This window comes from Triticum urartu, chromosome 3A (assembly GCF_056163025.1).
Source record: "Triticum urartu cultivar PI428250 chromosome 3A, HENAU_Tu73, whole genome shotgun sequence".
Classification (NCBI taxonomy): Eukaryota; Viridiplantae; Streptophyta; class Magnoliopsida; order Poales; family Poaceae; genus Triticum; species Triticum urartu.
The window spans coordinates 479,042,474-479,060,746 of record NC_141875.1 but is presented as its reverse complement, the minus strand read 5'-3'; the positions used below and the strand labels follow the sequence as shown (position 1 = coordinate 479,060,746).

Here is an 18,273-nt window from a genome sequence, read left to right as displayed (position 1 = left end):
ACACGTCCTTCTCCTCTCCTGCCGAGCCCGATGTTTTTCTTATCTTGCTTTTGACTGACTTGTCCGAGCAGGTCTCCATGCCTTAACTAGATTTTTCTTCTTCTTCTTCTTAGCGCACGCATGAGAGCGACGTGTCTTCTTACCGAGAAGCCCAGCTGCCCATGACACAGAAGATACACATATGCAAAGAGGAAACTGAAGCACAGAAACGCTTAGAGGCCTCAAATGCTTAAGATACAGTCGACGTGAGCAGAACACGTCAGACTCGTCGATGGTAGTTTGTTTATCGTGGATAAGAATGGAGATTATATGAGATAGGGGTAGCTAGGGTTGAGCTTTCCGTCTCGCATCTCTCTCTCCATTTCGATGGTCGACCAACCGAAAGGCACGGGATGCTGGACGTTACAAGGCGGCATAATCCACTCTTATTGATTAAGTAAATGGGCTCCATTAGCGGCAGCGGCATCTCTCTCCGGGGGGAATCTCATCCTTCGAGTGAGTGACCGGGGGAGAGAGCAACGTTGTTCTACTTCTTTTTTTTCTCCTTCTTTTTTCAGTGAGTGACCGGTGGAGAAAGCAACGTTGTTCTACTCTAATCGGGCCCCCTACTCAATGGCGACGCCACGCTCGTCTTAGCTACATTTCAGCAAGATTTGAACATAATCCCGTGTTCGTCGTACTTCGTAGCATGTGATGATTCGAGATTCGATCGTCGAATGTTAGAACCGTGCTGCCCGCTTGCTCAAATATTGGACAGATCACTAGGGCACGACCGCTGCACAAGAAACACGCGTCGGCAACGGATACTGCTCCCGCAGTGATCGCGCGAGCAGTTTGAATTGGATTGGAGTACGTACGTAGGCGTCGGAGGAAAGGAACCACCACAGGTGTTTTGAACCAAGGTAGACTGACCGGACAGACACGGGTAAAGAAAGCCGAGAAGGGGAGTCAAACGCGCAGCAACGAGGCACACATGGAAGTGCTTTTCTCCAACGGCCCAACAAGGAATGCTTTGTTATAAAAATAAATAAATAAATGTTTTGCCTACTTTTTTCCACCTGACGAGACATGACTTGGAAAAGCAAACAAGTCCTTACGGAAACAAGGATTGAGAACAAGAATATGCAAAGTGAGCAGTAGTATACAGTCTAGAGATGATCTTGACTCTTGAGGAGGGGTATCTGTGCTGTGCTGTGATGTGCAGTGCAGCGGCACAGGTCGTTGATGCACAGCACGGGTGCGGCTGCCTGCGCCCTTGCCCGGATGATGGAACATAATTATGTGTTTTTTGTTTCCGAAATGGAACATAATTGTGTATTTTCACGTCCTGCTAGCTGCTTTTTATTCCATTCATTCATGTCCAGACTCAATGATGGCTGACATATTTCAGACACGGTGTTTCCCTGGTGTGTATTGCAGTCTGGTTTCTTCAAATTATTGGTTCCTTCTTAGTTTTTTTTTCGAAACAGGGGCAAAAGATTTGCCTCATCGATTAATTAAGAAGAAGAGAATTGTCCGGTTAATTAACGGAAAACCGGACGAAAACCAATACATATAGATCGCATACGGACTACTCGCTAGCAAAGAAACTCCATGATCTCACGATGAACCCGACAAATATACATAATACGCAACAACCACAAACCCTGGCACTTCTATGTCGCAAAGAAACCCTCTAACAAAACCAATATTGAATACATCAGACGCCAAGAAATCCACGGAGACGAGCCACTCGGAGATGGAGGACGAAGAGACTGAGTATTCTCCATTAAGCAGCCGCAGACGCCTTATCAATGGCGCCACTCTTCTTGCCTATACTCCTGAGAGCCTTCTTCACCTTCTTTATTTTGCCTGTAGAAACCTCATCCACGAGGAGGCAAGCAATCACATTGCAAGACCCAGGACAAGTTGCCTCCAAAGAGTCGAGCAAACGGTCAAGCTTTTTCACGAAGACCACCTCGTCAATGCGTGCCAACATAGCGTCACGGTTAAAGATGGGCGACCGAATGGACTTCGGCGCCTCAGAAGTAGCTGCCAAAGCACCTATCTCATCAACCTCGGCACCCACCGATGCCACCTAGGCAACAACCTCAGGTGAGAGAGCAATAGCAACACCAAAACCTCCACGGTCCACATAGGCAAGTGGCTGATTGGACTCCAACGACAACGGTGAGGTCGCAGTCGTCATCGCCAAGTCCCCACCAAGCGACCTCATCTCCTTAGGAAGCACCATCGAAAATAGGCGAAGTGGGCTCCCCACAAAGCTTCTGCAGCTCAGGCATAATCTGCTGCACCGGGGCCACGACCTCGACAACGGCTTCACTCTCAGAAGCAATCGGCACGACGGGCAACGACAACTGACAAGATGTAGCATGAGGGGAGAGATCTCCATACATGCCTGCTTCCCCATCGGCAGAACCAACCAGGATCTCAAGGAACGGGGACAAATCAGGGGCAACGCCAATCTGAAGCTGAGGCAGCGAAGACACATTCGGCACCACCTCAAATTTGGCGAGAGCGGCCTCCGCTCTCACCAAAACACTCCCGACTCGCGCAACGCAGTCACGAAGCTCAGTGCGAAGCAGCTCGGTCTCCTCCGCCAACCCGACTTGCTGAGCCGAGACAAACTGGAACTGCACGTCTGTCACGGTGACATCACCGGTGGATGGAGATGATGGAGCATGACATTGGGCTGGTGAAGCTTGGTGGACAGACTTCTTAGCACGGCAGAAGCGGGCGATGTGACCAGATCGAATGCAGTTTGTGCATCGGATTGGATCCCTGCAGGAGTGTTGTAGCGACCTGACCCGAATGGATCACGTCTACTGTGCTACGGTGTCATCCCTGGATCAGTAATGCTGACACCACACAGTACATCGAGGTTTTATAGCAGAGTTGCAATCACACACTTATTACATCGATGGCTCAAAAAAACTTATTACAATAAATATGACTTAAGGCCATATTTTAAAGATAACAGCTGAAGACTTGGAAGATAAATGGGTCCATCAACTCCAGCGGCATCACTGAGTATAGAACCACGACCTAAACGCACCTCAATCATCGTCTGAAAAGTCTGCAACATTAACGTTGCAGCCCGAAAACGGGTCAGCACATGGAATATGCTGGCAAAGTAACACATAGAGAGTAATGGAATGAAACAGCTATACTATATGCATATATGGCTGGTGGAAAGCTCTATGGTTACAGTTTTGCGTAAAGCCAATTTTTCCCTACTGCAAAGGAATAAATTTATTTAACTATCATGGTGGTTGTGAAACATTGAGAATGGTTGACAACATTCTCAATCCCAATTAAAAGTAATTAAAATCCAATAACATTAATTAGAAGTAACATGTTGAGATTCACAATGATATTCAAGTACTAGATACTCAAGTTGTCCATAACCGGGGACACGGCTAATCATGATTAGTTTGTTACTCTGCAGAGGTTTGCGCACTTTTCCCCACATGACTCGATCGCCTCCGTTTGGTTTCTCGCACTACATGGTGTTTGAGAAGACGGATGACCGAGACATAGTCTTTCAGAAGCACTAGCACCTTACATGTGGGGTAGACCGGTACACCTACATCCCCTACATCTGCTAGTCCACCCCGTAAGAGTTCGCACAACTTAGTCAACTATGCCAGAGCCCATAGTAGCATGTGGCTGCACACGGAAGTTTCTAGCATGAAAGATCTTATGATCCCTTTGAGCCTGGGTGGCGGTCCAAAAAAAACAGGCAAGTCCTGATAGACATCGGGTGCCTCAATCCACCCAGATGTGTGTTTAAGTTGCCACCTTAAATAAACCATTAAAATTATCATCTCACATCTGTCATGGATATCACTCACCCAATCCACGTCTACTAGCATAGCATGGCATAATAAGCAAACGTAGAAGTAACTCCCAAAGGTTTCATAATAATACAGGTAATAGGTACTACCTCATCTACTTCCCATCCCACAATTTAATTAGATCCTAATCATGCAATGTGTGAGGATTGATCTAATGCAATAAAACATGGGTTGTAGAAAAGGTATGATCAAAGTGTTACTTGCCTTGCTGATGATCCGCGAGTCCTAGGGTTTCGAAGTAACAAGCGGCGCAATCCGGGTAATCTATCGCAGACAAACAACAAGCATACAATAAGTACTCATCTAATGCACAGGTAAAACTCGAACAAGAGATCGAACCAGGTAGTTCAACTTAAGAACTCCGGTTGCAAGAAAGAACGAAAAACAAACGGCGGAAGAAAACAACTCAGTTCTAGCAAGTTGAAACTAGGTCAAAATTTTACTATAACAAAAGCTTGTTCAAGTTGATTAGACGGAACGGCGGTTTCGAGACGAAACTCCAGGCGCTTGAATCACCTGATTCCGATAAACGAGCGGAAAAATAGACTAGGAAGAAGATCGGATCTGAGATCGCGATCGCGGAATAAATCCGACGAAAAGAAAAAGAAGAACGGTTAAACGAACGGACGTTCGTTAACCTAGAAGAATCCGGTGATCACGTTCGTTAGGACGAACGGTCCGGCGAACGGTCCAAAGGCAACTAAATCGGAGAAGAAAACGAATCCGATCTAGGGTTTCGGAGAAGAAAAACCGATCGAAAAACTGATCTAGAAAACCGGAACGGTTTAGAGAAGAAAAGAATCGGAACGATTAGAAGAGAACGATCCGAGGAAAAGAATAGATGTAGCGTGGGGCTACCTTGGCGAGGTCTCCGGTGAGGGGCTCCGGCGGCGTCGGCGTAGGGCGGCGGCGTGGGCAAGGTGCGGCGGCGGCGCGGGGTGTGGGGTGGCGGCGCGGGTGAGGCGGCGCGGCGGCGGTGACGCAGGGCGCAGTGTGATGCGGTGCGGCGGCGGTGCAAGGCGCGGTGTGGAGGAGAGCTTTGATTTGATGTGTTTAGAGGGGGGGGTGCTTGGGTATTTATATTGGGGAGGGGAGGGGTTTACTTGGGGTAGAGGACAAGGAATTAGAATAGGAGTAGGAAAGATCTAGAAAATAAACGGAGTAGGACTAAAGAAAACGAAATAAGGAAAAGGGAACAAGGGGCGCCCTAGAATCCTAAAAGGATTCGGTCCTAGCAAGAGGCGGCGGCGGCCGACCGGCTCCTGGCTCGGCGCCTGGCGCCTGGGAGCGCGGCGGTGGGTGGCTTGGCTTGGGCCTTTGGCCCAAGGCGCTGCTCAAATTTTTTTTTTAAATAGTTTCCTCGCGCAGAAAAAAAAACAAAAAGGGATCTAAACGAACTCCGAAAAATCTAAAGTAAATTTTCCCCGACTCCTAAAAATGAGCCGAACAAAATGAACTTTTCTCCGGACCTAAAATGCAATTTTCGAAAACGCGCATTTTTCCCTATCCAAATAAAATGCAAATAAACACCGGAAAGCAAAATTGATCTATTTATTATATCTTCATTTTTCCTAAATTTGGGAAAGTCATATTATTCCCTCTCTCATATATTTTGACACCGGAAAATTTATTGAAGATAAAATAAATAAATCAAATGATCCTATTTTTCAAAATTCAAGAAAACTCTCAAATATGAAAATAACGAAATCTCCAACTCTCTCCGAGGGTCCTTGAGTTGCGTGAAATTTCTAGGATCAACCAAAATGCAAGAAAATATGATATGCATATGATCTAGTGTATAACATTCCAAATTGAAAATTTGGGATGTTACAAACCTACCCCCCTTAAGATGAATCTCGCCCTCGAGATTCGGGTTGGCTAGAAAATAGGTGAGGGTGGTCTTTGAGCAAATCTTCTTCTCTCTCCCAGGTGGCTTCATCCTCTGAATGGTGGTTCCACTGAACTTTGCAAAACTTGATAACCTTGCTGCGAGTAACTCTGCTGGCATAATCGAGAATCTTGACTGGCTTCTCCTCATATGTTAGGTCATCCTTTAACTGAATTGCTTCTAATGGCACTGTATCTGTTAGCGGTACCTGCGCCATCTCGGCGTGACATCTCTTCAGCTGAGAAACATGGAATACATCATGAACTCCTGACAGTCCTTCTGGTAGTTCCAACTTATAAGCGACTTCTCCCATACGTTTCACGATCTTAAACGGTCCAACGAAACGCGGTGCTAACTTTCCCTTAACTCCAAAGCGCTTAACTCCTCGAAGTGGGGATACTCGAAGGTAAACTCTGTCTCCGGTTTCGTAAACTATCTCCTTGCGTTTAGAATCTGCATAGCTCTTCTGCCTGGACTGGGCTACCTTGAGCCTATCGCGAATCAACTTAACCTTCCGTTCTGACTCCTTAATCAAATCTGGTCCAAAGAATTGACGGTCTCCAACTTCGTTCCAGGACAACGGTGTCCTGCACCTCCTTCCGTATAAAGCTTCGAAAGGGGCCATCTTCAAACTGGTTTGGTAACTGTTGTTATAAGAAAATTGGTTTGGTAACGGTGTCCTGCACCTCCTTCCGTATGCGGAGTTTATCCATCAATGTTGACTGAATCTCCAATGCTGCTACATAGCCTCTCGGAACTATTTCCAAACATAGCTCACGAAGGTTTTCTGCTAATTCCTTTGGTATTTTCCCCGTCACTAGGGTATTGACATGGCTCTTACGGCTCAATGCGTCAGCTACTACATTAGCCTTTCCGGGATGGTAATGCAATCTCATGTCATAATCCTTGATGAGCTCCAACCATCTCCTTTGTCGGAGGTTCAACTCCTTCTGCGTGAAAATGTACTTCAAACTCTTGTGATCCGTGTACACCTCACAATGATTTCCAATGAGGAAATGTCTCCACGTTTTCAACGCATGCACTACGGCTGCTAACTCCAAATCATGCGTGGCATAATTCAACTCATGAGGCTTCAGTTGTCGTAATGCATACGAAACAACTCTCCCTTCCTGCATAAGCACTGCTCCAAGTCCTCGACGTGAAGCGTCGCAATACACCTCATAATCCTTGGTCTGATCTGGCAAAATCAATACCGGTGAGGTAACCAATCGTTTCTTCAACTCCTGAAAACTAGCCTCACACTCCTCAGTCCATTTGAACTTAGTTTCCTTCTTCAACAACTCCGTCATAGGCTTCGCAATTTTTGAGAAATTCTCAATAAATCTCCGGTTGTATCCTGCGAGTCCAAGAAAACTCCGGATCTCTCCAACTGTTGTTGGTGCTTCCCATTCGGTTACGGTCTCAACCTTTGTGGGGTCAACTGATATACCTTCTCCGGATATAACGTGTCCGAGGAATCCAACTTCCTTCAACCAAAACTCACATTTGCTGAATTTGGCATATAACTGATGTTCCCTTAGTTTCTCCAAAACCAAACGCAAATGTTCCTTATGCTCCTCTTCATTCTTCGAATAAACTAGGATGTCATCAATGAACACTACGACGAACTTATCCAAAAACTCCATAAACACTTTGTTCATCAGGTTCATAAAATAGGCAGGTGCGTTAGTCAATCCAAATGACATGACGGTATACTCATACAGTCCATATCTTGTGGTGAATGCTGTCTTAGGTATGTCCTGCTCTCGAATCTTCAACTGATGGTACCCTGATCGCAAATCGATCTTGGAAAACACTTTAGCTCCTTGTAATCGATCAAACAGATCATTAATCATTGGCAGTGGGTACTTGTTCTTGATGGTTACTTCATTCAATCCCCGATAATCTACAACCATCCTTAATGATCCATCCTTCTTTTCCACTAGAAGTACAGGTGATCCCCAAGGTGAAGAACTTGGGCGAATGTAACCTTTATCCAATAACTCCTTAATCTGATTCTTAATTTCCACCAAATCCTTTGCTGGCATCCTATATGGTCGCTTCGATATTGGGCCTGTACCTGGCAATAACTCAATCAAAAACTCAATGTCTCTATCCGGTGGCATGCCTGGCAATTCCTCAGGAAATACATCAGGAAAATCCTTTACCACTGGTACTTCTTCTTGCACAACTCCTGTTAGGCAATTCACTTGTGTCCTTTTTGGTACATGCCGGGATACATACTTGATCCTTCTCCCTTCTGGTGTAGTAAGCAAAATTGACTTACTAGCACACTCAATATTCCCTTCATACTTTGATAACCAATCCATGCCTAATATCACATCCAATCCTTGAGATTCCAATACTATTAGGTCTGAGGGAAACACATAGTTACCAATCCTTAATGGTAACCGATTACACCATCATGTAGCCATAAACTCTGCTCCTGGTGAGCTTACTAACATGGGTGACCTAAGGGCTTGGGTTGGCAGGTTATACTTATCCACAAATCCCCTTGATATGTATGAATGCGATGCACCAGTGTCAAAAAGAACGAGTGCAGTAAATGACTTAACCAAAAACTTACCGATTACTGCATCGGGCTGATCTTCAACCTCCTCCACATTAACGTGGTTCACCTGTCCCCTATTGAAAGGGTTCGGCTTCTTCCCAGAGCTTCCATTTCCATTTCCATTCTGGCCTTCAGGACATTCATTGGCATAATGTCCGGTCTTCGAACACTTGAAACAAGTGACATTACTCAGATCTCTCTTGGTTGGGGTCGATGGGGTTGTTCGGTTCTGGCCGTTGCTTCCTCCATTCCCATTACCATTCTTGTGGCCATTATGGTTGTGCGAGCTACCTCCTCCATGGGTGTGCTGAAACTTAAATCCCGGTTTACGGGTAAAACGGGGCTTCTGCTGGGCTCCAGAGTTATACTTCCCCTGTCCATACGTCCTCTTACGGTTCTCAATCTGCTGTTGCTTCCCTTCAATCAGGATGGCACGATCTACCAACTCCTGGTAGTTGTTGAAATTTGCTACCATCAACTGCATGCTTAGTTCATCATTCAATCCTTCCAGAAACTTCTCCTGCTTGGCTGCATCCGTAGCAACGTCATCTGGGGCATAACGGGCTAGCTTACTAAACTCTTCCACATACTGGCCAACAGTCCTTCCTCCTTGGCGTAAGTTGCGAAACTCACGCTTCTTTATGGCCATAGCTCCTGCTGAAACATGGGCAGTGCGGAAAGCTTGCTGAAACTGATCCCATGTGACAGTGTCAACTGGGTAAGTGGCTGTGAAATTCTCCCACCATGCTGCCGCGGGTCCGTCAAGCTGATGTGCGGCAAACTTCACTTTCTCACCATCCGTGCATCCTGCAGTGGTCAACTCCCTTCCTATCTTGCGGAGCCAATCGTCTGCTACTATTGGCTCGGTGCTACTGGAAAACACCAGCGGATTCAGCCTAAGGAAACGGGCTAAGTGGTCAACAGGTGGTGGTGGTGGGTTGTTGTTGTTGTTCTGCTGATTCTGAACTAACATCTGCATCAATTGATTCTGCTGCTGGATCAACTGAGTGAGCTCCGGTGGAAATCCATTGTCACGTCTCGGAGGCATCTGAGGGTTTAGAAAAGACGAGAATTAAGAATAGAGGGGGTCTAAAGGGAAAACACTACCCATATGCACATGAGGCAAAAGCACACAATTCACTTCAACCAATCAAACAAGGGCTTACAAACGGTCTAACTATCGCAAAAGTGCTCGACTATAATGTGTTTACATGGGGCAATACTATTACTATCTGGTGGTCATCTAGAAATTTGAACCGGTGGAAGACTCCATGATATCTACTCCAGCTTCGTCTTCAAAGTCGGGTTCACTTGGATCCGAATCGGTGTCGTCGATGATGATGTAGTTGTCTGGACATGCGACGTACTTGTCGTCCTCCTGGGATGCTAACTTGCTCTTGAGTTCTTCAATCTCCTGCTTAAGATCGCAATTGTGCCTTGCTAGAGCTACGATCTCGTCCATGTAGTCCTTGCGTGTAGACTTCAGTTCTCCTTCTAGCTCGATGATCCTTGCCTTCACATTCTTCAACTCTACCATATCATTGCACATCTGGTTCTCGTGGCGTCGAATGTGCTGGTTTAACTCCTGGATGAAAGATGCAATGGATCTATCCTTCTTGGTGCTGACTAACTCCCATTGTTCATCACGGCGTCCGCAAATCTGGTACATAGTGTCCTTGAGGTCTTCTTGATAAACTTCTCCAATGCGTCTTATGGTGATATGAGCTGCCATGCTCCTTCCTAGACTCCAGGTTGGTGCATTGAAAACACTATCTATGGGCTTCGTGATTGGCGCGAATGTTCTTCCCGGAACGTGAGCTTGAATCTTCTAGCGCTCCTCTTTAGGCAGAGTGGCGTTGAAGGTTCCCGTGAAGCTTGGTAATCCAATGTTCAGGTACTTGATGACTTCCTTCAGGTGAAATCCAAAAGGTGTGCCTTCATCCGGTTGAGCGTACTTAATCTTCGCGTTTGTCATCCTAATAGAGTAGAAAAGATGAGGAGTTAGAAAATGAGAAGAGAAGGGTGATCTATGGCTTTAACTTAGTGGTCGTGTCCTACAGTCAGCGTGTGCTCTGATACCATCTCTGTAGCGACCTGACCCGAATGGATCACGTCTACTGTGCTACGGTGTCATCCCTGGATCAGTAATGCTGACACCACACAGTACATCGAGGTTTTATAGCAGAGTTGCAATCACACACTTATTACATCGATGGCTCAAAAAAACTTATTACAATAAATATGACTTAAGGCCATATTTTAAAGATAACAGCGGAAGACTTGGAAGATAAATGGGTCCATCAACTCCAGCGGCATCACTGAGTATAGAACCACGACCTAAATGCACCTCAATCGTCGTCTGAAAAGTCTGCAACATTAACGTTGCAGCCCGAAAACGGGTCAGCACATGGAATATGCTGGCAAAGTAACACATAGAGAGAGTAATGGAATGAAACAGCTATACTATATGCATATATGGCTGGTGGAAAGCTCTATGGTTACAGTTTTGCGTAAAGCCAATTTTTCCCTACTGCAAAGGAATAAATTTATTTAACTATCATGGTGGTTGTGAAACATTGAGAATGGTTGACAGCATTCTCAATCCCAATTAAAAGTAATTAAAATCCAATAACATTAATTAGAAGTAACATGTTGAGATTCACAATGATATTCAAGTACTAGATACTCAAGTTGTCCATAACCGGGGACACGGCTAATCATGATTAGTTTGTTACTCTGCAGAGGTTTGCGCACTTTTCCCCACATGACTCGATCGCCTCCGTTTGGTTTCTCGCACTACATGGTGTTTGAGAAGACGGATGACCGAGACATAGTCTTTCAGAAGCACTAGCACCTTACATGTGGGGTAGACCGGTACACCTACATCCCCTACATCTGCTAGTCCACCCCGTAAGAGTTCGCACAACTTAGTCAACTATGCCAGAGCCCATAGTAGCATGTGGCTGCACACGGAAGTTTCTAGCATGAAAGATCTTATGATCCCTTTGAGCCTGGGTGGCGGTCCAAAAAAAACAGGCAAGTCCTGATAGACATCAGGTGCCTCAATCCACCCAGATGTGTGTTTAAGTTGCCACCTTAAATAAACCATTAAAATTATCATCTCACATCTGTCATGGATATCACTCACCCAATCCACGTCTACTAGCATAGCATGGCATAATAAGCAAACGTAGAAGTAACTCCCAAAGGTTTCATAATAATACATGTAATAGGTACTACCTCATCTACTTCCCATCCCACAATTTAATTAGATCCTAATCATGCAATGTGTGAGGATTGATCTAATGCAATAAAACATGGGTTGTAGAAAAGGTATGATCAAAGTGTTACTTGCCTTGCTGATGATCCGCGAGTCCTAGGGTTTCGAAGTAACAAGCGGCGCAATCCGGGTAATCTATCGCAGACAAACAACAAGCATACAATAAGTACTCATCTAATGCACAGGTAAAACTCGAACAAGAGATCGAACCAGGTAGTTCAACTTAAGAACTCCGGTTGCAAGAAAGAACGAAAAACAAACGGCGGAAGAAAACAACTCGGTTCTAGCAAGTTGAAACTAGGTCAAAATTTTACTGTAACAAAAGCTTGTTCAAGTTGATTAGACGGAACGGCGGTTTCGAGACGAAACTCCAGGCGCTTGAATCACCTGATTCCGATAAACGAGCGGAAAAATAGACTAGGAAGAAGATCGGATCTGAGATCGCGATCGCGGAATAAATCCGACGAAAAGAAAAAGAAGAACGGTTAAACGAACGGACGTTCGTTAACCTAGAAGAATCCGGTGATCACGTTCGTTAGGACGAACGGTCCGGCGAACGGTCCAAAGGCAACTAAATCGGAGAAGAAAACGAATCGGATCTAGGGTTTCGGAGAAGAAAAACCGATCGAAAAACTGATCTAGAAAACCGGAACGGTTTAGAGAAGAAAAGAATCGGAACGATTAGAAGAGAACGATCTGAGGAAAAGAATAGATGTAGCGTGGGGCTACCTTGGCGAGGTCTCCGGTGAGGGGCTCCGGCGGCGTCGGCGTAGGGCGGCGGCGTGGGCAAGGTGCGGCAGCGGCGCGGGGTGTGGGGTGGCGGCGCGGGTGAGGCGGCGCGGCGGCGGTGACGCAGGGCGCAGTGTGATGCGGCGCGGCGGCGGTGCAAGGCGCGGTGTGGAGGAGAGCTTTGATTTGATGTGTTTAGAGAGGGGGGTGCTTGGGTATTTATATTGGGGAGGGGAGGGGTTTACTTGGGGTAGAGGACAAGGAATTAGAATAGGAGTAGGAAAGATCTAGAAAATAAACGGAGTAGGACTAAAGAAAACGAAATAAGGAAAAGGGGACAAGGGGCGCCCTAAAATCCTAAAAGGATTCGGTCCTAGCAAGAGGCGGCGGCGGCCGACCGGCTCCTGGCTCGGCGCCTGGCGCCTGGGAGCGCGGCGGTGGGTGGCTTGGCTTGGGCCTTTGGCCCAAGGCGCTGCTCAATTTTTTTTTAAATAGTTTCCTCGTGCAGAAAAAAAAACAAAAAGGGATCTAAACGAACTCCGAAAAATCTAAAGTAAATTTTCCCCGACTCCTAAAAATGAGCCGAACAAAATGAACTTTTCTCCGGACCTAAAATGCAATTTTCGAAAACGCGCATTTTTCCCTATCCAAATAAAATGCAAATAAACACCGGAAAGCAAAATTGATCTATTTATTATATCTTCATTTTTCCTAAATTTGGGAAAGTCATATTATTCCCTCTCTCATATATTTTGACACCGGAAAATTTATTGAAGATAAAATAAATAAATCAAATGATCCTATTTTTCAAAATTCGAGAAAACTCTCAAATATGAAAATAACGAAATCTCCAACTCTCTCCGAGGGTCCTTGAGTTGCGTGAAATTTCTAGGATCAACCAAAATGCAAGAAAATATGATATGCATATGATCTAGTGTATAACATTCCAAATTGAAAATTAGGGATGTTACAAGTGTGCATAGTGACCTCGACAGAGGCATCGGAAACACCTATCTCTCAACCACGCCGGCGAAGAACACCACATATTGATAGCAGGGCGACGGAAAGGAACGGAAGTGAGTCGCGCCCCCTCGAGACAAGCCCCCCCCCCCCCCCCCCCCCCCCCCCCCAAACGCATTCCCACTTGGGAGCTTGACACACAAAGGGCTTCCGGCAACGCCTCGCGGTCGAAACATCCTCTTCAGTCTCCCCAACCTGAATGCACCGGAGGCACCTGCATGACGTGCTCGGCGCCCACAACAGCAGCGACGAACTATGGCCTCCCTAGCCGACGAGCAGAAAGCACGGGTGTTCCGCTATAGTCATACGTGTTGTCCAAGATTTTACTCTGCTGCTGCTTAATGTAGGTACTATCAGTAATTCAATAGTAGCAGTACTATTACTACGTTCCTTTTGGCGCCGATGGAGACCCAACATTCCTCCATGAAAAAAAGAGTTGCTGCCGGCCGATGATCGAGCAGTGGCACAAACGCACTCCACAAAAATCCTTGCCAAAGTATGCATGCGATCTGAAAAAGGCTAGCATGGCGTTTTGTCCGCACTAGTAAGCATGCATGTACAACGCACGTCTCGCTTAAATATGTTCTACTATGAAACTTAATAATTCTGTCATAACATAAATCTACATTTTGAGCAGCTGCAATCTCACGCAAAAAGCATATAATTCCGAACTCGTACAAATGACTGAAAATATTGTGCTTTATAAATCAACAGGCCCATGTCCATTGCTTAGCAAATACCTCAGTCCGTCAAGAAAATTTAATTGTGGCCTATGGCCATGCATGCACCCCTAGCTAGTGCATCTCGACAACCAAGGCCATGACCAACATCTCGCCAGCATCCACAGTGCCATATAGATATTCATGTATCACAGACAAAATTGTTTCTCATATATCACATCCATGACCTCTTAAACTGTATAATTGACATAATTCACCAGTTATTTCAATCTTAAAGTCATCATTGCATCCAAACTGAAGTAAATTTGAGTTGCTCAAAAAAAAGTTGCTCAAAAAAAAACTCAAGTAAATTTGAGGTGTAATATTTCCAACCAAGAAAAATACATCTTCAATCTTATTTTCTTCTAGGTCGTGCCTATGAGTGGGCCATTGCCAATAAGCACCAGGAAAAAAGATATGCAAGTGTGTGTACAGAGGCAATGAAAATTAGTAGTTTCCACATAAGCTGATCAAATGAAATAATTCGTCAACGTTCTGAGATACAAGTTTGTCCACCAAAGAAACAAAACATTGCTAGTCAGCAAACCAAGCTGCAGCACCTGTGGTTGTTCCAAGCAAAATCAGGTACCCGTGAAACCAAAACCAGCCACAGAGACAAAGCAGATGCCCAAACCGCTGAAGGTAGAAACACGCTTACTCATAATCTAGAGGCATTTTGTGGTCATTTAGTGTTCATCCTTCCATGGCAAGGTCCAAAGCAACGAAGGTACTTGCAACTTGATATTTGGAAGCTCGCCATGTATCTGGCTCCTTTTTTTGCGATCGCAAAAAAATCAATCTCTAGGAGAGTATTAACACATATCACTGATAATGAACATACTCTGCAAAGAAAAAGGAAAAAGTGAGAAGGAGATTAATAAACGTAGCTGTACATATGCTACATAAATTTCCATCTAATATTCTCACCTTGGTCCCGGTCTGCAGTATGTCGTCTTGCCCATCCAGCCTGAACTGATAGAGAAAGTTCCATGTGACACTTTATTTGTGAGGATATAACATGAGCCAACAACAAATTTATCATTGTATTCATGGCAAGATAATAGATCATTCATAAATATATATTTTGTTGGATGTTGATTACTGGAAAGTAATACCAATATGGGCTTACAAATTTGGGCATGCTTCTTTTCACCGACGACACCTATTAGCAGAGGTAAATCATAATATTATAGACATATGTTACTAATAGAAAATACTACTTTTCTTTTTATATTACTTAAATTAGAACAATCAATTTCTTCCATGTCCCGAAACTTCTCATTGAGCCTCTCCATTTAACTCAGCAATTTTGGGTTATGGTAAAATCATGGGTTTTCAACAAAATAAAAACAAACAAGACCAATAAGAAAGAAAACTTAAGAATTCAAGCCTATCAGACAATCATGCACCTCCGGTGGCATGTCGACAATCAGACATACCAAAACCTTTAGTCCTAATTTTTTCCCCAATACAATGTGTGAAACAACAAATAATAACCTTGTGTGTGTGTGAAACAACAAATAATAACCTTCATGCCAGCAATGCATATTAATATTAGAAGATCAAAATGTGTTTCACTGTGTAACATTTCCATTGCATGTACATAACATGCTATGCATCAAATCCCCCTGCACAAGATTCCTCTGTCATGGCCACACTCGTATCCAGTGGTGGTGGAGTAGCCTAGGACGTGAAGCAGGGAAAGGGGCACAACATACCGCTGCGGCCGGCGACGGCGGAGACACAACGGACTGCTCGGCCTCCTCGTCCCCACAATGCTTTAACTATCTTGGATATCTTTCAAAAAGAATGCCAATGAGGGCGTCAGTTGCTACAAATTCATGACTTCAAAGAAACACAATAACCCATTAGATGGTTCAGTACAAATCATTTCTTCACTTGCAGTACCATGTAAAACATTGAATAGGTATGCATCACTCATCATTTCAAAAAGACTTCGAACAAAAACATTCAACACCTCTGACTCCACAAAGATTTAAGAAATTAGGGTGCCTAAATCTTTATGCAGAACTGGGTACATCTTACTTATTAGTTAGCCAACCACCGTATCCAAGTGGCCCAATTACGTGAATACAATCAGTATCAATCATAAGTATGAAACATGAAACTTTCTGAAATGATCAGTACTTATTAGGTCTCAAACTATACATATAGAAACTTGAGACTTCAGACATGAACGGTCGACTCTGAAACTCCACTCAAATCACCACATTATCTAAGCATGCTCAGTTAGCAACAGTAAAACAAATTACAGAATCTGAAACCTCACACATTATTTAGAGAGTACCTTATTTTCTGTTCTTGCTACACTGGAATCAATGTACACTCTGAATGAAAAATAACAAACACTTGATTGATATGGTCATCATATATGAAATAAGACAGTATGTGACAAACTATATAAAGCCGTAGATTTTGATGTACTGCTAATATTTGGTCATCCAAACTCATATAATAGTTCCTCACCTGCAAATCCTCCAGTAGTTGTGCTGACATATGAAACATCTTCTTGATCTCCCTAAGCTGAATTCTATGATAGCACAGAGCTGAACTCGAAAAATAAAATCACACCGCATGACATCTACAGGCTATTTTTACATGAAATGAGACTCGAAAACACATACAAAGGAAAAGGGGACACCTGTTTAAATAAGCCATTGAAAGCAGGCTACACAGAGCTCGACATATCGCCTGGCGAACCTAGCTCAATATTAGCATTTCTTCGGGCCCAATCCTCTTTGCTGGTCTCAAATTAGTCATGTTAAATTTCACAAAATAAATGTCCTTGCAAGATTCACAATTCAAATCCTTTGTGCATTCTAACCAAGAAGATGGAATTCAATCTTCGGTGAGGATTGAATCCTAGTGTCATAAGTAATACATATATAAACATCAGTAGCATCAGAGATTGCTCACAAGGGCAACGCTGCACACCATGCTATTTCCGTACTCAAGGATCACAAAATAACATCATATAAAGAATACAGAGGAAACCACATACAGGGAGCAAATCATCATCTAGTCGACATAGAAATTAGTCTGCTACTTCTCTTTGCCAGCTCAACATTACCAATGTTCTTCTGTGCCATCAGCATAAAAAAGAACAAAGAGAGATGAAATTCAGTTTGCATCCAAAGCTCTCTTCATTCCCCACGGCCGGAGGTCTCCCCGTCCCCAAAACATGCCTCCGCCAGCAGAGCACCCGTGCTTGCCGTTCCTCGCTGTCCCCTTGCCGTTCCACCGGAGTTCCCCACCAGTCCACCGTCACGGGCTCACAGCGACCCCGGCGGGGCAGAGAGAGAGAGGGAGGAAGGGAGAGAGGGAAGATATATACCTAGACAGCACCGGTGCCCTTGCTCAGCCGCCGCCGCCCGGATCCAAATCGCCACTGCTGCCCCGATCCAGGACAGTAGGATGAGATCCCGAGGATAGAGTCAGGTGGCAACAACTGCCATGGCCGAAGTGCATCAGGCACGCCGGAGTGGGGCGCAATGGTGATGGCCTTGTGTCAAGGAGGCGGCGGAGATGGCGGCGGCGGCACGGGAGATCGGCACGATTTGGGAAGATGGAAAGGACGGACGGGAGCAGAGGAATTATTGGGGATTCTCAGATTTGATCCGCGTGGTGGGCGGGCCGTGCGGATCGGGGGCGCGGAGCGCTTCGACGATTGGCAGACCACCGGCGTCTGCTGGCAGAACATTTGATCCTAGTCGTCGATCTGGTTAATAGATTATTGGTGTAATATGGACGGTAGGATATGTGTAAGTTGATTTGATCTGAAGGCTCTGACTATTTTGTGTATAGTTTGTTGTATGGTTTTAGAAGAACTTACGTTTGCTTTTTTAATAGTAGTAGAGATTTGATCCTAGTCGTTGATTTGGTTAATAGATTATTGGCGTAATATGAACGATAGGATATGTGTAAGTTGATTTGATCCGAAGACTTTGGCTATCTTGTCTACAGTTTGTTGTATGGTTTTAAAAGAACTTACGTTTACTTTTTTAATAGTAGTAGAGATATGCGTGACGACCGGGTGCGTGCCCGGTGCCCTGCCAGACGTAAACCGGAAGGCAGGCGCAGGGTTCCAAGACACGTTTTTTTTAGCAAAAGCTCCAAGACACGTACCTGACGCCTGAGGGCGAGAACGGCTTTTGGTGGCTCGCAGGCCCGCTCACGCTTCGGTGTGG

The 18,273-nt window shown here is 44.9% G+C and overlaps 1 protein-coding gene across 9 annotated transcripts; it reads right to left on the bottom strand.

Annotated features, from left to right (window-relative positions):
- Window positions 1-14,506: 14,506 nt before the first annotated feature.
- On the bottom strand, window positions 14,507-17,826 carry LOC125544490 (uncharacterized). 9 transcript variants are annotated; one of them, XM_087547411.1, is made up of 6 exons: window positions 16,553-17,788; window positions 16,374-16,413; window positions 15,784-15,862; window positions 15,195-15,227; window positions 14,993-15,062; window positions 14,507-14,907 (listed from the first exon to the last, which is right to left on the bottom strand). In XM_087547411.1, the coding sequence occupies exons 1-6, from the start codon at window positions 16,660-16,662 to the stop codon at window positions 14,748-14,750; spliced, it is 492 nt and encodes a 163-aa protein (XP_087403537.1). In that variant the 5' UTR covers window positions 16,663-17,788; the 3' UTR covers window positions 14,507-14,747. The 9 variants fall into 9 exon arrangements, 3 of the variants coding, with proteins under 3 accessions (XP_087403537.1, XP_087403539.1, XP_087403538.1); XR_015619143.1 differs by having other exon boundaries at window positions 14,993-15,862; window positions 16,553-16,632; window positions 16,728-17,787; XM_087547413.1 differs by lacking the exon at window positions 15,195-15,227 and having other exon boundaries at window positions 14,993-15,037; window positions 16,553-17,787.
- Between the last annotated feature and the right edge of the window lie 447 nt (window positions 17,827-18,273).

Excerpts from the sequence above, each read along its gene's own strand:
- LOC125544490 (XM_087547411.1), bottom strand. The coding sequence starts at position 16,662 with ATGCGGTGTGATTTTATTTTTCGAGTTCAGCTCTGTGCTATCATAGAA. Across the intron at positions 16,414-16,552 it reads AACTACTGGAGGATTTGCAG|AGTGTACATTGATTCCAGTG; the intron begins GTGAGGAACTAT and ends TTTTTCATTCAG. Across the intron at positions 15,063-15,194 it reads AAAGAAGCATGCCCAAATTT|TGTCACATGGAACTTTCTCT; the intron begins GTAAGCCCATAT and ends TCACAAATAAAG.